This window comes from Trichoderma aggressivum (assembly GCF_033847375.1).
Source record: "Trichoderma aggressivum f. europaeum strain CBS 100526 chromosome Unknown scaffold_089, whole genome shotgun sequence".
Lineage (NCBI taxonomy): Eukaryota > Fungi > Ascomycota > Sordariomycetes > Hypocreales > Hypocreaceae > Trichoderma > Trichoderma aggressivum.
In genome coordinates, this window is record NW_026946455.1 from 1 (window position 1) to 17440 (window position 17440).

Here is a 17440-nt window from a genome sequence, read left to right on the forward strand (position 1 = left end):
TTAATTAAGTTATTAATTAAGTAAAAATATAATAAAGCTTATAAAAGTATAATTAATTAATTAATAATTAAAATAAGTTTATATTTATAAAAAAAGCTATTAAGTAAAATATATAAAATAAAAAAACTTTATTTAATTATTTTTTAATAAAATTATAAAAATATTAATTAAGTAAAATACTTAAATTTAAAAAAATAATAAATATTTTTTTAAATAATTAAAAAATATAGTTTAATTTATAAAAAATAAAAAATTAATAAAAATTTATAAAAAAAAATAAATTATAAATAATAATAAATAAGTTATTTTAATTTATAAATTAAAGTAATAATAATAATTATTTTAATTTATAAATTAAAAAAATTATAAAAATATATTTAATTTATAAATTAAAAAAAAAGTAAAAGCTTAAGTATTTTTTAATATAAGTAATAAAACTAATTACTTTATATTATAACCTAACACTTATAGTCGCAACTAAGGAGCCTATACACTAGGTACTACTAAATTAAAGTTAATCCTTTTAACTAATTAAAGGAAAATTAAGAAATATTCTCTTAATCTAACGTAGGATTAATAAAATAAATATTAATTTATAAATAAATTAATAAATTATTTATTAATTTAGTTTAATATAGCTAAATATATAAATTTTATTTTTTATACTTATTTAAAATAATTAAATAATTAGTTATAAATATAAAATAATACTTAATTATATTATAGAATATCTTCTATAGTTATATAAATACCCTATACTTAATTCCTTAATAATTACTTATTAATTTAACCTAGCCTATTTACTAATATAAACCTAGTATAAAGTTTATTCCTTAGGAAATTCCTTTTATACTAACCCTATAGAAGCTTAGCTTATTATATATTTATAATTTTTATTTAAAGGTTACCTTAGACTATAGGTAATATTATATAAGAATACTAAATAATTAAGTTTTAAGTACTTAATATAAAAATAAATTATAAAAGTAAAGTCTAAAGTATATATAATAGTAATATTAAAATCCTAGACTTATTTAAAAAAATAATTAAAATAATAATTATTTTAATAATTAATAATAATTTTATTATACTTTTATAAAACTTATAAAGTATAGACCTTAATAATACTATAGGAAAAGCTTAAGTCTTAAATATTATTATTACTTAAATAATATATTAGTAAGTTATAAATTAAAATATTATTAATTAATAAACCTAAGAAATTTAAAATTTAAATACTTAGCTTTAGAATATATAATAATAGTAAAAATAATTATTTATAGCTTTATATTAGTAAGGGGGTTTATATAAAAAAAAACTAAAAGAAATTATTAAATTATTAATATTAATATTATTTAATAGTAACTTATATAAAATTAAAGGATTTTTTATTAATATAAGGGCCTATTTTAGGTATTTTTTAATTACTATAGCTTTATTAAAAAAATAAGTTAGTATTATAAAAAGCTAACTTATTAAAAGACTTAAGAATTAGTTTAAATTATATTTTTATACCTTTAAAAAATATAACTAAGCTAAAAAAAAAGTAATTACTAATATACTCTTTAATAACTATAAGAAATTTAAAAATTAACTTAAGGTATTATTTAGTTAAATTAATAAGAAAAAAAAAATAGAAAATATATTACTTAAACTTTATTAATAAGGTATATATATTAAGTATATTACTAAATTTATTTAAATTTATATTAAAATAGATTTTAAAAATATAATTAAGAAAATATTATATTATTAAGGATTAAAATTAAAAGTAAAAAATAAACTTATATAAGATAACCTTTTAGCTATATTTAAAATACTTTTTAAAAAAGCTAATTATATTAATAATTAATAGTTTAAATAATATAAGGAATAATAAATAAAGAAAAAAGGAAATAATAAAGTATACTACTGCCTTTAATATTATATTAACTAAAGTAAAAAATATAACCTAGCTTTATTAAATAATAAAAAGCTAAAACTTATAGATTTAGATATTATTAATATTTATAAGTTTATAGGTAAATATAATTACTATAGTAAAATAAGCTATAAGAAAAAGGATTACTAAGGAAAATATAAGAAACCTAATACTTTATAAGGAATTATTAATAAAAAGAAAACTTAAAAAGTATAAGTTAATATAATTAATATTATATTTTATAATTTTCTTAATTAAACTAAATACTATAATAATTAATATTTTATATATAAAGAAAAAAAAATATTAAAATAATAATTATAAATACTAAAAAAAAAGTAACTTAAGTTTATTATAATTACTATAATAACCTTTAAAAAAATTAACTAAGCTAACTAAAATATTAATAATATACTTATTACTATTATTACTAAAGAAAAAGTAAATATAACTTAGAATAAATATAAAGTAATATAAAATAAAGCTTATAATATTTCTTTTACTAAAGAAAAAAAAGAATAAGAAAATACTTTTATTTATAAATAAGAAGAAGAATTTAAGGTAAAATAATACCCTTAAAATTAAGGATATATTAACTTAAATATCTTAGAATTATATAAATAATATAAATTATATAAACTATAAAAACTAAATTACCCCTGTAAATAAAAACCTTTTAACTATAGCTTAGAAAAAACCTAGGAATAAGAATTAAGTAAATTTTAGTAAATACTTAAATAGTATAAAATTACTTAATAAATTATACTTAGTAATAATAAGCTAATAGAATACACTAACGCTAACTTTTATTACCCTATTTTAACTAAAGACTAGTTCCTTAAATAAAAAAAAATATAACTTATATATAATATTTTATTTATAAAAAATTATAAATATTTAAATACTTAATAATATAATAAGCTACTATATATTAAATACTAGGAAAATAAGATTTATAATTAATACTTCTGGATTTAATATAGTAACTTATATAATAAAAACTATATAAAAATTAACCTAAATAAATACCCTAACCCTTAATATAATTAATACTTTAACTATAAGATTAAGGAATAGTATAATTAAAAAAAAGAACTAGAATACCCTAAGCTAAACCCCTTAAGATATTATAATAAAAATTATAAAAAATATTAATTAGTAAAAGAAGATTATAAATAACTTTAATAATAGTTATACTATAATAAATTTAATTTTAAAACCTATACTAAAGGATATACTTATAAAAGGGATATTATATATTTTTATAAGTATTATATTAATAAAATTAATATTAATAAATATTAATAATACTAAAAACTTTAGAAATAATAATTATAATAATAGTAGTATAATAATTTTAATATTATTTATAATAATATACTTATATATAATATTATAAAAAAAAACTATCTTTTTATAAAGGAGAGAGAAATCTAAGTTAACTTTATAAAAGCTACTAAATTAAAAAAATATAAAATTAATATATTATTTAGCAAAAACTTTATTATTATATATATTAATAATAAAGCAGATATTAGCCTAATTTTACTATAATTAATTAAAAAACTTTAAATTCTTATTTTATTAATAAAATAAATATTATAAGTAATAAATATTATAAAAGCAGTAGTAGAAAAAAGACTTATTAAATATAAAACTAATTATTTTTTATTAACTATTAATAAAAAAACCTATAATATTAAGTTTAGTATTTTAAATATATTAAATAATAATATCCTCTTAGGCTATACCTAGTTACTTAATTATAACCCTATTATCTAATAGAAGACTAGTAAGGTCTATTAGGATATTAAGAATATACCTAAATATTAACTTAGCTAAAGAGAATAAAAAAGTAAAGCTATATTACTAAAAAAATTAAAACCCTTTATATTAACTATAAAAATAAAAATAATTAAGTTTAAAAAATATAAATTACTAATATTACTAATATTACTATAATATAATAAATAATATAAAAAAGTAAAATATATTTATATAAATTAAATTATTATATAATTTAAAAATAAACTAATAGCCTTAGATAAGGTATTAAGTAAGATATAAGAAAAAGGGGAATTAGGAAGACTTTATAATACCCTTACTAAAATACCTTAGCTATATAAAAAGTATAAGAAACTTTTCTAAATAATATTAAATACTAAGTTACTATTATATTTATAATAGGATTATTTTATTAAACTAATAAATAAGAAATAACCTAAAATTTATAAAATCTATAACCTTAATAAAAAAAAGCTTAAAATACTAAGGGAATAATTAAATAAATAACTAAAAAAAAATATATTTAAGTATTTACTTTATTTATAAAATATCCTATAATATTTATATTAAAAAAAAATAAGAAGTTATAATTAGTTATTAATTATTAATAACTTAATAAAATTATTATTAAGGATTAAATACTATTATCCTTAATTTTTAAAATAAGAAATAAGCTAGTAACTATATAATAGTTTATAGCTTTTAACCTTAAAGAAGCTTATAACCTTATTTAAATTAAAAAGGGAAATAAATAAAAAATAGTATTTAAAATATACTATAAATTATTTAAATATTTAGTTATACCTTTTAAATTTATTAATATATTAATTATATACTAAAAAATAATTAATAAAGTCCTTAAGAAATATATTAATAACTTTATTATTATATACCTTAATAATATATTAATTTACTTTAATACTTTTAAAAAATATAAATAATATATATATTAAATCTTAGAAATATTATAAAAAGTAAATTTATTAATAAAACCTAAGAAATATTAGTTTTATATATAAAAAGTTAACTTTTTAAAATATATTATTTTACTAAGATAAATTAAAATAAACCTTACTAAAATAGTAATTATTAAAAAATAAAGGGTTCTTAAAATAGTTAAGGAAGTATAAAGCTTTCTTAAACTAATTAACTATTATTAATAATTTATTTAAAATTATAGTAAAATCACTATACTACTTATAAACCTTATAAAAAAAAACCTAAATAATAAAAAAAAGAATTAATTAATTAATTATAAGGGAAAAACTTTAAAAGTTTTTAAAGTACTTAAAGATATTATTACTAATATATTAATATTATAAATATATAACCCTAAGAAACTAATTATTATTAAAATAGATATTTTAAACTATATAATTAAAGGAGTTCTTAGTTAATAAAATAATAAAAAAATACTATATTTAGTAGCTTTTTTCTCTAAAAAACTCTATAGACCTAAGCTATAATACTTTACTTATAACTAAAAACTTATAATTATTTTTAAAGTATTTAAGAAATAAAAATTATATTTACTAAGTAATAAATATAAAATTACTATATATTTAAATTATAAAAATCTTACTAGCCTTATTATAAAAAAAATAAATATTTTAATATAATAAGAAAAATACCTTTAGCTTATAGTTAAGTATAATTTTAAAATTATATTTTATAAAAAATTAGAAAATAATTATATAAATACTTTTAGCTATAGAGAAAACTACTTTAAACTAATATTAAAATTTACTTTATTAATATTTTAAAAAATAATAAAAAAGTATTATAAATTAGTAATTATTAATACCTTTTTTATTATTAAAAATAAAAACCTTATTTTTAATAAAATTAAGGATAAAGTTAGTAATTAAATATTAAATTAATTCCCTAAGGATATAACCCTTATAAAAGGACTTTTATATAGGAATAAGAAAATCTAGGTATTAGAATTATTATAGTAAGAAGTAACTAAAATAGTCTATAAGCACCTGCTATATAAATATAAAAGAATTACTAAAACCTTATAATAAGTTTAATAATACTATACTTTTATAAATATAAAAAAAATTATTAAATAAATTATTAAATTATATATCTTATATATAAAAATAAAATCTAATTAATAAAAACCTTATAGTAAACTATAATTATTATTAATCCTAGAGTACCCTTAGAGCTTTATCTTATTTAACTATATTATTAAGCTACTACTATTAAAAAAGTCTATAATAAATATAATATATAATAGTATTTTTATTATTATTAATAAGTTAATAAAATAAAATATTTTTATTTTATATAAAGAAAATAGTATTATAGAAGAATTAGGCTATATAATATAAAAATATATAACCTTAAAGTATAAATTACCTATAAATATTATTTTTAATAAAAAATTAATATTTATATTTAAATATTAATAAAATACTATAGTAAAAATAAAAATAAACTATAAAGCTAATATTACTTATTACTTATAAATAAATAAATAAATAAAATATATTAACTAGATTATTAAAGTATATTTATAAAGCTATATTAACTTTAATTAAGATAACTAGGTTAAGTACTTACTTAATATAGAATTCTCTTATAATAATTTAGTTTTAGAATTAATAAAATTTTTATTATTTTACACTAATAAAAGGTATTACCCTTAAGTATATAAAATACTATAAAAAGGAGAAAATATATAAAAAGCTATACTTAAGGTAAATAAGCTTAAAAAATTATATTAAAAACTATATATATAACTTAAACTTATATAAGAATATATAAAAAAGTATATAAATAAGAAAAAGCTTAGAGAATTAACCCTTTAAAAGGGAGATATAGTTTATTTACTTTAATATACTTAAGGAGAAAAATAAATTAATATTAAAATTAATAGGCTAAGTAATAAGCTAGATTATAAAAAAGTTAAGCTTTATAAAATTTTAAAAAAAATTAGTAAAGTTAATTATAAACTAAATCTTTTAAAATAACTTAATAAATAAAAAAAATTAGTATACTTAATTTTTTATATTTTATTATTAAAAAAAGTATTAATAAATAAAAATATAAAAGAATTTATTAAGAATAAAATTATTATTAAAGGTAAAAACCTTAAATATAAAATTAATAAAATAATATTACTAAAAATAAATAAAATAATTAATAAACTTTATTACTTAGTAAAATAAAAAAAATATAATAAAAGTATAAATAACTAAAAATTAAAAAATAATTTTAAATATATTAATATTATTTTAAAAAACTTTTAAAATAAACTTTATAAATATAATAAAAACTTATAATAAAAGAACTTATATTTTTTAAATTACTTAAGAAAATAATAAAAAAATATTTCTTATTAAAGTAAAAAAATTAAAATTTAAGGATTTTAAATAAATATTAAAAAAAAATCTATAAATATTTCTTAAGAATTTAAAATTATAAAATTAAATAAATTAAGTAATAATATTTTAAATTAATATAAGGCCTTTATTTTTATATATTTAACTTAATTTAATTTTTTTAAATTATTAATACTTTATATAATAATATAAGTTATTTTCTTTAATTAAAAATACTTTAATTTATAAAAATACTTTTTTTTTATATTAATAATTTTATATTTTTCTTTAGCTTTTTTAAAAGTTTTTTTATATTAAGTATAAAAAAAAGTAATTTTATAAAATTAAGTTATTAATAAAAAATAAATATTATAAAAAGACTTATTATTTTTTATATACTTAATATAATAAATAAAATCCTTTTTAAATATTTAATACTTAAAAAATTAATATTTTTTTTTATTTATATAATAAGTATAATTTTTTATTTTAATAAAATAAAATAAAATAATTTTAATAAAATATTCTTATACTTAGTTTTAAAATAAAACTTTTTATAAATACCTAATATAATAATTAATAAAAATATATATTATTAAAAAAATAATTAATTAACTTAAGGTAATAAAGGGAAGTAATTACTTATATTAAATAAAATAAGGTTTTAAAAATAAAATTAATAAAAAAGAGATATTATATTATAACTTAATATTTATAATTATAACTAAGGAACTAATATATTAAGTATTATTAAATTAAAGTTAATCCTTTTAACTAATTAAAAAAAATTAAAAAATATTCTTTTAATTTAATACTAAATTAATAAAATAAATATTAATTTATAAATAAATTAATAAATTATTTATTAATTTAATTTAATATAACTAAATATATAAGTTTTATTTTTTATATTTATTTAAAATAGTTAAATAGCTAGTTATAAATATAAAATAATACTTAATTATATTTATAAAATATCTTTTATAATTATATAAATACCTTATACTTAATTTCTTATTAATTACCTACTAGTTTAGCCTAGCCTATCCGCTAATATAAACCTAGTATAAGGTTTATCCCTTAGGAAATTCCTTCTATACTAACCCTATAGGAGCTCAGCTTGTTATATTTTACTAAAATAAACGCCAGGCTTATAACTATAAAACTAGAATAAAAATAAGGGCTATTTTACCCCGGAAGACCGGAATTGTAAAAAGGAGCGAATTAGACAAATATTAGTTAATCTAAGCTACTTACTAACTACCTAGTAGATAACGGGTTTATATACATAGGAAATCTGTATTAGTGCCCAAACTGACGGCCTAACTAAGGGGTACCTCAAATCCTGCTGAATTTCCTGACTTTGACCCTTATTTCTAGTCTGACAAATACACTAGAAGACAACTGGTTTGGGGACTATCTGTAAGAGTTCACCATTGTGCTTATGCTGGCCATATAGCTCCCGAATGCTTCCAGGCCGGTGATAGACTTTTGTCGTCCCGCGCACCATCGCCGCCCACTCTGGATCATATACTGATCCTTCCGGACCTAAATCTTGCCATATGCATACAGTAGCTCGCTTTGGTGATGCCTGTACAGAGAAATCTGTTCCACAAGAAGAGCAGGATTCAAAAATTGGAGTATTCGCTGGCGCTGCGAAAGCCAAGTATATAATCTTCCCTAGATGCATCCTATGATTGGACAAGGAAAATGTACCCAGGGCAGCCAGATGAGGACAAATTTGCATCCAATCTATAGACCGTTGTGATATAAGATTACTTCCAACCCCAAGATAAGTCTTGACGGTAAGAAGTAAATATCTTCCATCTATAACCTTGGGGTAAAAAGAGCGTTTGAGTTGAATGCCTTCAGCTACACGAATACTGCTGGCGTGATGTGCTGTAAGAAGTCTTTTGAGATGTTCCTGATGTGCTCTCTTTGAGCTATTCAATCGAGCGTACTTGAGCGTGAGTTCAATGTGTCTATGCGATGCAGAATGTTGATGATAAGAAAAATTGCGGGATACGCTGTGTTTATCGGAACTCCAATCGTAGCCATCTCCACATCTTGGTCTATAAAACCAACATGATGGCGTATCCCACCTGCTAGTTGGATGAAGTTTGCAACATTTAGCACAAACCCATCGATCAGGCAGAGATCTGGCGAGATGAGTGAGATAAATCAGTCTGTGCTCCGTTGTGACCAGGATCACTCCCCTCCCAGCAACGAAGTTTCGATGACCGATTGCTCGCAGGGCCCGACAGGCTTGGTAGACGAGTAGTCGACTGTAAGGAGGAAGGAAATCAAGTATGTTAAGAAGCAGTTCGACTGGCAGCTGAAGTATAGGGCTGTTCTGAGATTGGCACTCAGGCGCGCGCCATATGAGGTCGGTGAGGTATTTGACGATATCCATGGCAGAACGTTCTCTTTTCTTGTTCTTTTCTGTCTCTTAAGAGTGAATATCTGGTAAGAGGAGGCGGAGGATTCGATTGGGGCTAATAGGTATGTATTTATAATATCCGGTGTGGGCCAATTTGCCCCGAGGCATTGAACCTAGGACTCGATATTCGAAACCTTCTTTAGGATCGTATTCAGCCTTCTCCTTTGAAGATACTTTCATACTCGAAGGGGTGATTAAATAGGATTAAAGGCAAAATGAGATGGGGTTATAGAGTTTTAGGTACATTCATGTCGGTAGGTATAGTACCTAGGTACCTAGTAGTACATAAATGGGGTGGCTTCTTGGGTAGGTAGGTACATATACTCACAGAATTAGAAGAGTAGAATACCTGCGTATATATCTACCTAGGGCATCTATACCTTGGTAGTATTCATAAACAGGTAGCTACCTATATAGTACATATACTAATCTACGTGATAGAGGCCACTGTACTAAGGAACCGGAACACACGAGGATACAAACCTGGGCAATTACAATGCATAAAATTCCTCCAAGGCAGATCAAGGCGCCTCCATTTTCCAAAGTTGGGAACTCTAAGCCTCGTTGCCCCTGGGTAGATATGAGTACCAAAGTATCTATATGATTTAAAGTACCTAGCAGGTAATGCAAAGTTCGAAGATTATGAACTCCAAGTAGTGGGATTAATGTGCTCCGATGTAAAACAAAAATTGTGGTACTCCAGATCCACAAACTCAGCAGTAACACGCCAAAGCGTAAAACCCCTATGCTCTTCTTGAGGTCCAATTGCAGAGCTTACCCCTGGCCTACATCGCGTTAGTGGGCTATATAAAGAAAACTGTGTGAACAACGTACCAAGGCGCATGCCGTTGTTGTAAGGCGCGAGATTCAGAGACATGATTGCACAGCACCAAACACACACGACCAAAGACAAAGGACGCAGATTCTCAAATCTCGAACCAGATGAAATCCGACAAGAGATTGAGCCCAATGTTTTCAACTAAACCTCTGGCAGGGCCCTCTGACAGCTGATACCCTCGACCCCAATAAGTTCGACCCGCTCATCCCCCGTGTGGCCCAGCAGGCACTCACTCGGTCGGCGGCCACGGCCAACGGCGAGAACCCATTCTCCATGCAGTCGGCATTCAACACGTATTCCCTCATCTCAGCACCGATAGAGTTCACGGCAAACGATGGCAACTGCAGCTTCAGGTCCTCCGAGGCGATGAGCTCGTCCGCTTCGACGGACCATCTCAGCGTTGGCGCGGGCGTCGGGTTTGATACGCCTTGTCTCGAGGGCAGCGTCTCCGTCCACTATGACCAAGACGTCATGGAGAACAGGGACTCGAACAAGGGGTCGGTCACCACGAGCTATCGCGCCGGCACGGTGGCATTGATGCGTCCTCCAGAGCTTTCACCAGATGCATTTGACGTGTTGTATGGTCAAGCGATTGATGCTTTCAGCGCCATATACGGCGATTTTTACGTCGGCGGCTAACGCATTGAGGCGACACTTCGGTCCTCTTCAGCACAGATGCGAGCTCCCGCAGCGAGTCGGAAAGAAAGAGGGTGAATATCGACGTGGAAACCTGGCTCGGCGACTACCATGAGGAGACGTCAACGAGTTCGTCGAGCACAGAGCACTCAACCGTGGTGCATGTGAGTGCCCACTCGACGATTGAGCAAGCTCTCATCTCGCAGGCGGTGCAGATGGGCACACCCGAATTCAGGGCCGCAACCGAGAAAGGCAGAGCCATCTCGCAACGCGCTGGGGGCTGGAGGACTCTGTTGCCAGAACTCTGAAGGAAGTTGGCGTGAGAGAAGGCAAGCTGGTGACTCGGGAGCAGTGTGCGCAGCTGTGCAGGAGAGCGGTAGTTGTAGAGCTTTTGCTCTAGTAGTGCCGGTAGAGTGTTTGCGCCAGATACGGTATTGGACAATTGCGCTGTATGGCTGTGAATAGGATGATGGCTATTGTGATATAAAAAATGGTCAAACCTGAGTTGCAAAAGATTAAAAGTCTCGTTGAATTGTTAAAGTGACATGCAGTGCGCCATCCCCTTTACTCCAATCACATTAGTTCCCATTGTTTTGAAATGGCCATTCAACACTCAAGTTCACTATCCAGCAACCCATCCTCAAAACTAAAACTACTGAAAATTTCACCAAATCCTGAATAAACATAGCTATAGTGGCAGACATTATAAGAAAATGACAATACCATCAGAAAGTAATAATGATAGCAGATCCTCAAGGAACTAGAAGTTCGCTACCTATCCTAATAGCAACCGACACTGCTCATTTCCAACCAGATGTGTATCATAACAAAGATTTAACTCATTCAATTACATCTACCCCCAGACACACCTCTACTCAATCTTCCAAACATCGAAAGCAACACCATCCGAGTCTTGGCTGCCAAACCCGGCCACATCCAAACCCGCCAAGATCCCCTTTCTTCACTTCAAAACTCCATCCACATACAAACTCAACAAAGCATCCAAATCAAACCCCCATACCACAAATCCATGCAATTTCAGCACAGCATCTCCCCTTTCCTTTGTTACATCCCCATTACGAAAGGAGAGGAAATTCCATCTCAACCAATCCCTTCGCCAGCCCTTTCAGACATAACCGCCGTCCCTGACTCACCAACCCCGCTAGTCAAAAAGACAAAAGGACCACCCTCCCAACCTACGAGTACAAACCACACCCAATCATCCAAATGATTCAGTTACCCAGAAAAACAAATCGCAAATTGATTAAATTACCTACATGACTCTTTCACCTAAACAAACACCCCCCAAAGTCAAAGTCAGAGTCATCTCGTACTCGTATAGGCCTCCTTTCAATCCACCTCTGGCTGGTCACATGCCAAAGCCACGCCTCAAAGAAAACTAACGACCTTGCAAAGAGGGCACGTGATCAATTCACGCGCCGCCTTAACGGGTAGGGCTACGTACTAAAAAGCCAGTGGAGAAAACCGCCTTAGCGTCGCAGCCTCGCAACGTGTCTTCCGCCCAGGTACTCTCGTACCCTACACTAAGAAATATGGATGAGAATAGGGAAAAAGCTACCTACTGATTCCGCATACAATAAGGCACGTGCATCAATCCGGGGTATTTCACGGTTCATTGTAGATGAAGAGAAAGTAAAATGACTTCATGAGGCTTTCAATTTATTGCCGTGATGAAATAGTAAGACTAGTATACATGATTTCTTTTTGTCTATAATCCAACCAAGTGGTTCGCAGAGAGAGAAAAAAAAGGTAAAGGAAGCAAAAGAGGAAATAAAGATTAAACAGAAAAAAACATCTGCTTCCCTTCAGAGTAACCCACTCACTGTTTAGCTTTGCGTGTGCGCCTTCGCCCTCATGAATGTCAATCCCATTTCTTGTTTTTGTTTAAAAAAAACGGTCGAATGCATTGGTCCGTAAAATGAGAATCCAGTCTGGCGAACCGTTGATCTTGTGTGATAATACACTTTCCCCAACAAAGGAAAAAGAAGAGAATCGAATGGATTATGCTTGCAAAGCATTCCTGAGTGGTCTAAAAATAATGAAATCCGAATATCCTTTGCCGCCTTCCCATATGCGGCCCCGCTTTCCCAATGTGCAACAAAAAAAATGAAGTAAGAAACCGGAAGTAGTACAATGATGATGAAAGCCAAGGATGCACAATCGGGATCAAAGACAAAAAAGTGAACAAAGAAGATCAGAAAGAAAAAAAGCTGGTACAAAAGCAATTGTGGTGTACAGTACATCATGATCGCGTAGCATCGTTGGAAGCAAAAACGGTAATCGCCAGGGAGGGTGTGAGTTTAGACTTGGTTGAATACCAGTTTTGGAGCCGGAAGCGGATTGGCGTGATGAGCTCTGGAGAGGGATGATCGCGAGGAGCTTCCATCTGCTTCGTAGCATCATTCAACGCACGACATCAGCCAGAGCTGTCGTCATTGCGGTCATTCCCCAGCCATTGCAGCAAGCAGGGCCATCGAAGCCGAGATGAAATCAGGGCACGAGCAGACGTGGGTGATGTCAGTGGTGGAGGGACTATGAGGTAGCGTGACGTCAGCGCCGCTTGCTCACCAACCAAGACCCTGCAGCTGCAGCAGGACCCTGAGACCCACTCGGCGACCGCTGGGACCGGACAGCTAAGGGAGAGGAACGCCAAAGAAGATACTGGAGCCTTCTCATTGGCTCTGCCGTCCAGCCTGAAGTCTCCAACGAAGCGCACCTTTCCCCGCAGAGAAAGCTTGGAGAGCGCCAGGATCGACCATCTTCGATTTGCGTGCCCTCCAGCAAGTGCGCCATCGCTGTCGTTGACGTTGATTGACGTTGGTTGATGCTTGTTTCCCCCCTCTCGCGCCCATGCAAAACGTCATACAGCCAAAATGCCACTGTAATCGGTTTTTTTGAGTTGGCTGCAATGAAACAGACTTCCCGTTGCAATGTCTCTCGTTCCCCGTCAGATTAAGCTCCACCGCGTCGTCGGTGCTTGCCGGGGAGCTCAACATCAGGGTGACAAACCCGGTAGTGTCTCGTCAGCGCATCGGCGCGACTAAACGTCTTCTCCTCGGTACACAGGTTGCAGTGCACCTTTTGCTTCTTGGCGTTGTGGATGGTATCCTCGTGCCGGGTCAAATCGTAGGGTCGCGAGAAGATGGTATTACACGGCTTGCCAGTGCTTGGATTGATGCGGTCACAGCGGTGGGGTCCGGCCTGGCTGTTGAGCAGGCTCGAGGTCATCCCCATGTGATCGTGGTGTGGCCGAGTAGCACCGGCAAGTCCGTGCGACTGCCTGTGGCCTTCACGCTTGTGCTTCTGCAGCAAGTTGGGCGTCTCAAACCGTAGTGTGCAGCCGTGATATGTGCAGGTGTAAGTGCCTCCATCAGCGTTGGCGCCGGCAGGGCGGCTCTGGGGAGCGGGAGTGTTGTAAGCCGCAGATCCAGTCGAATTAGACTCGGCAGAGCTCAATTGAGATGCTGATGCGTCTTGGCTGTGTGGCGGATAGGCAATAAACGGGTATCGTTGAGGTACCTGAGGCAAGTTGTGCATGTGGCCTGCGTGATCCCCCTGGCCGTAGTTGGGCGCCGCTGATGCGGGGCCGTTGACGCTTCCCTCGGGCAGTATCCTGCCCATGTGGTCCATGCCAAAGTTGATTGGCGTGTGAGAGAACAGGGGCATGTTGGAATCCTCTCCAGACTCGTTAAACTCAAGGACGGCATCCTTGGGAGAAATGGTCTGGGGCGTTCCGGGCTGTGTCGTCTTGGTCATCTGCTGCTGGAAGAAGTGGGCATCGTGCTGGCCATTGCGGTCCTGGCCCGGCATGCGCGGCTGTGAATTCATGGCCACGGCACCGTGGGAGGAAGCCCAGTCGTGGAGTGGCGAAGGAGCAAGTGGAGACCCATGGCGGAAGGGAGAGATGTCTCGAGAAATGCTTGACGTAGGCGAATGCCGGATGGTGCTGAGGTGCTGGCTATTCGCGGCACTGATGCGCTGGTTGAAGACGTCGCTGGGCGCAGCCGTCACCTGGCTCTGCTGTGGCGATGAGGTGATGGTGAAGTTTGGGTTGTACAGCTCATCGCCGTAGACGTCCGTCATCGTGCGGTCGAGTTTGGGGACGGTCCCATTGCCATGACCTGCGAGCCAAAATGATGAGTCTTGGTCGTCAATCGGCTGGTTGTGGGTGTTGAGAGGTCGGCGCCTACCTTGCCTTCGTCTGTCGGAGAGATCAACCTCTCCTGCGACGGGAGTAGCGGGCGAGTCGCCTGCTATTGAGCTCGCCACGGAAGCGGGATGTGATCGGGTCAGGCCGTTTGCAAACTCGGGGGCGGGGAGGAGGTTGCGATCCTGTCGCAGCTTGTGGTGGCTGTTGGTCGGGATGGAGATTGGATATGCCATCTCGCTGACAGAGGCGTTGTCGAGGTGGTGGAAGTTGTTTGAGTAGGGGGGCATCGCCTTGGCGGCCAGCTGGTAGTAAGGGCTAGCTGAGCTCATGGTCATGTCGTGCGAGTGCATGTCCATGAAGCCGTCACCATTGGCGTCAGTGACGGCGATGTGGGGGTTCGCGATGTGCGAGTTGAAGGGCGACGCCGGCCCCGCGGATCCCAGGGAAGACAGAGAGGATTCTCGTTGATGGGGGAGACGACCAAATTTGGGAGTTGAGAAGCGAGCGGCGGCGTCCCAGCTTTCGGGCCGCATCGAGTCAGACGAAAACGCAGAGGCGATTGCGGCGTTGAGGTACTCGAGATTGGACGCAGAGAGCTCGGTTGAGGGAAAGGTCGAGGTCGAGAAGCCAAAGTCGTTTGAGTTGCCAAAGGTGAAGTCGTCCAGCTTTGTATGATGGTTGTTGTTGTTGTTGTTGTTGTTATGCTGATGCTGATGCTGATGCTGATGCTGTTGCTGTTGCTGTTGCTGTTGCTGTTGCTGTTGCTGTTGCTGTTGCTGTTGTTGAAAGCGGTAATATTGTTGTGATGAGTTGTGGTCCACAGATAGCATGGTTGAGTTGAGTTGGAGATTGTATGGGGGCGTATTTGCAAGTTCGATCTGACGGCGATGTGGCGAAATGCTTTCTCTTTATATCGTTCCAAGGGCCCTCCACCGGGTCGACCGGTTTCGTCAAGAGTCGACGCAGACACTCGGAGGTGGAGGAGGGGTGACCTGCTGATGGAGGGAGGGGTGCGGAAGCGAGGGGGAGGGGCGTGGACAATCGATGCAATTGCGAGCCCCACCGGCGAAAAAAAGGGCATCTTCGGCCTTGCGAGCGCAGCTAGAGTCAGCCAGGCCCTGCGAGAATCTGCCGACAGCACATCCGGGGAGCCGCGGCCAAGGGAGCAGGTACTTGTACATGTACAGGCACATGCGCGGCAGGTAGCGCTGAGCAGGTTTGGTAATCCGTTTTGCTGGCAAGATTGTCTCAGTTGTCTCAGGGCCCGCGGATTACACACGCACCGCCACTACCTGGCGCCGAGGTCACTGGTACGAGCTCGTATACACGGATAATTGACGCTTGCATTCTCCGTACCGCCGCCAGGTATTTGGCATAGGTACCTAAGGTAGGTACATAACTGCATTACTAGCAGATGCCGACTCAGCAGCGTGTCATGCTTGGTTGAGCAGATGCAGAGACCGGCGCTTGATAGGGCAATGGCCTCCGCGGCTTCGCAAGTCAGGAACCTGGTCATGGCTGCGTGGTGCGCGTATGACTAACTCCTAACTCATCGGTCATTTGTCATTGCTGGTATGCTAGGCAGTTCTTCTTTGCACGTACTTTGCCTGCGTATGCGCACACGAACCAACGGATTGCGTCCCCCTACCTAGTCAGTGTCAGTCACTGACATGTCAGCAGTAAAATCTCAACTATCAGCTCGCATCGGCATCGCTATCGTATAACTACAGTAGCTTCGCATCGCATCGCCTTTCGCGGCCACCTTCGGAATCCGCATGTATGTACAACTCAACTCGCACACACCCCAAGGCACAGCCGCGGAGAAGGGACATGCCTGTGGCTTGTGCCTGTGGCTTCGGCCAAGGGTCCAACAACCAGCCAAGTGTCTGGCTGTCTTGGCTGTCACCGAACTGGACAGACGGGCAGCCACATCGGCGTAGCGGGCAGAGACTTCTAGAATTTTCCCGTCAATGGCTTTCCACAGCCCTCCTTGATTAGGACTTAGCAAACCTTTTTTTCACAGATTATTTCTCCTTTCGGTGTTAACGGCCATGGTAGCCCATGAAACGTTTCGCCGACAAAAACATAGCCTAACGGACATGGCATTGTGTTAGCTCAGCAGCAGCGGGAACCACAAGCGGAAAAAACAGTCGCAACAACCTGAATGTGACGTATAGGCCGGCGTATCAAGTTTGAGTGCGATCGAACGAGATCCTTGCCCAGCGCAATGCCGGTCCGCTCAGTATGTACAGCACAGGTTCTCATTGGTCTCAGCCACCGTCTGGCAGCGCAAGACATTTCAAGATTTTTCTTGTTC

At 32.6% G+C, this 17440-nt stretch overlaps 2 protein-coding genes across 2 annotated transcripts; one reads left to right on the top strand and one right to left on the bottom strand.

Moving 5' to 3' along the window:
• Positions 1–10353: 10353 nt before the first annotated feature.
• On the top strand, positions 10354–11260 carry Triagg1_10837 (uncharacterized protein; the record flags this gene model as incomplete). The annotated part of the gene is made up of 3 exons (XM_062894953.1): positions 10354–10449; positions 10509–10894; positions 10987–11260. The coding sequence occupies 3 exons, from the start codon at positions 10354–10356 to the stop codon at positions 11258–11260; spliced, it is 756 nt and encodes a 251-aa protein (XP_062750191.1).
• A 2665-nt stretch (positions 11261–13925) lies between these two features.
• Positions 13926–15953, bottom strand: Triagg1_10838 (uncharacterized protein; the record flags this gene model as incomplete). Its single annotated transcript, XM_062894954.1, has 1 exon — positions 13926–15953. One exon carries the CDS (start codon positions 15951–15953, stop codon positions 13926–13928), a length of 2028 nt encoding a protein of 675 aa, XP_062750192.1.
• Positions 15954–17440: the final 1487 nt, after the last annotated feature.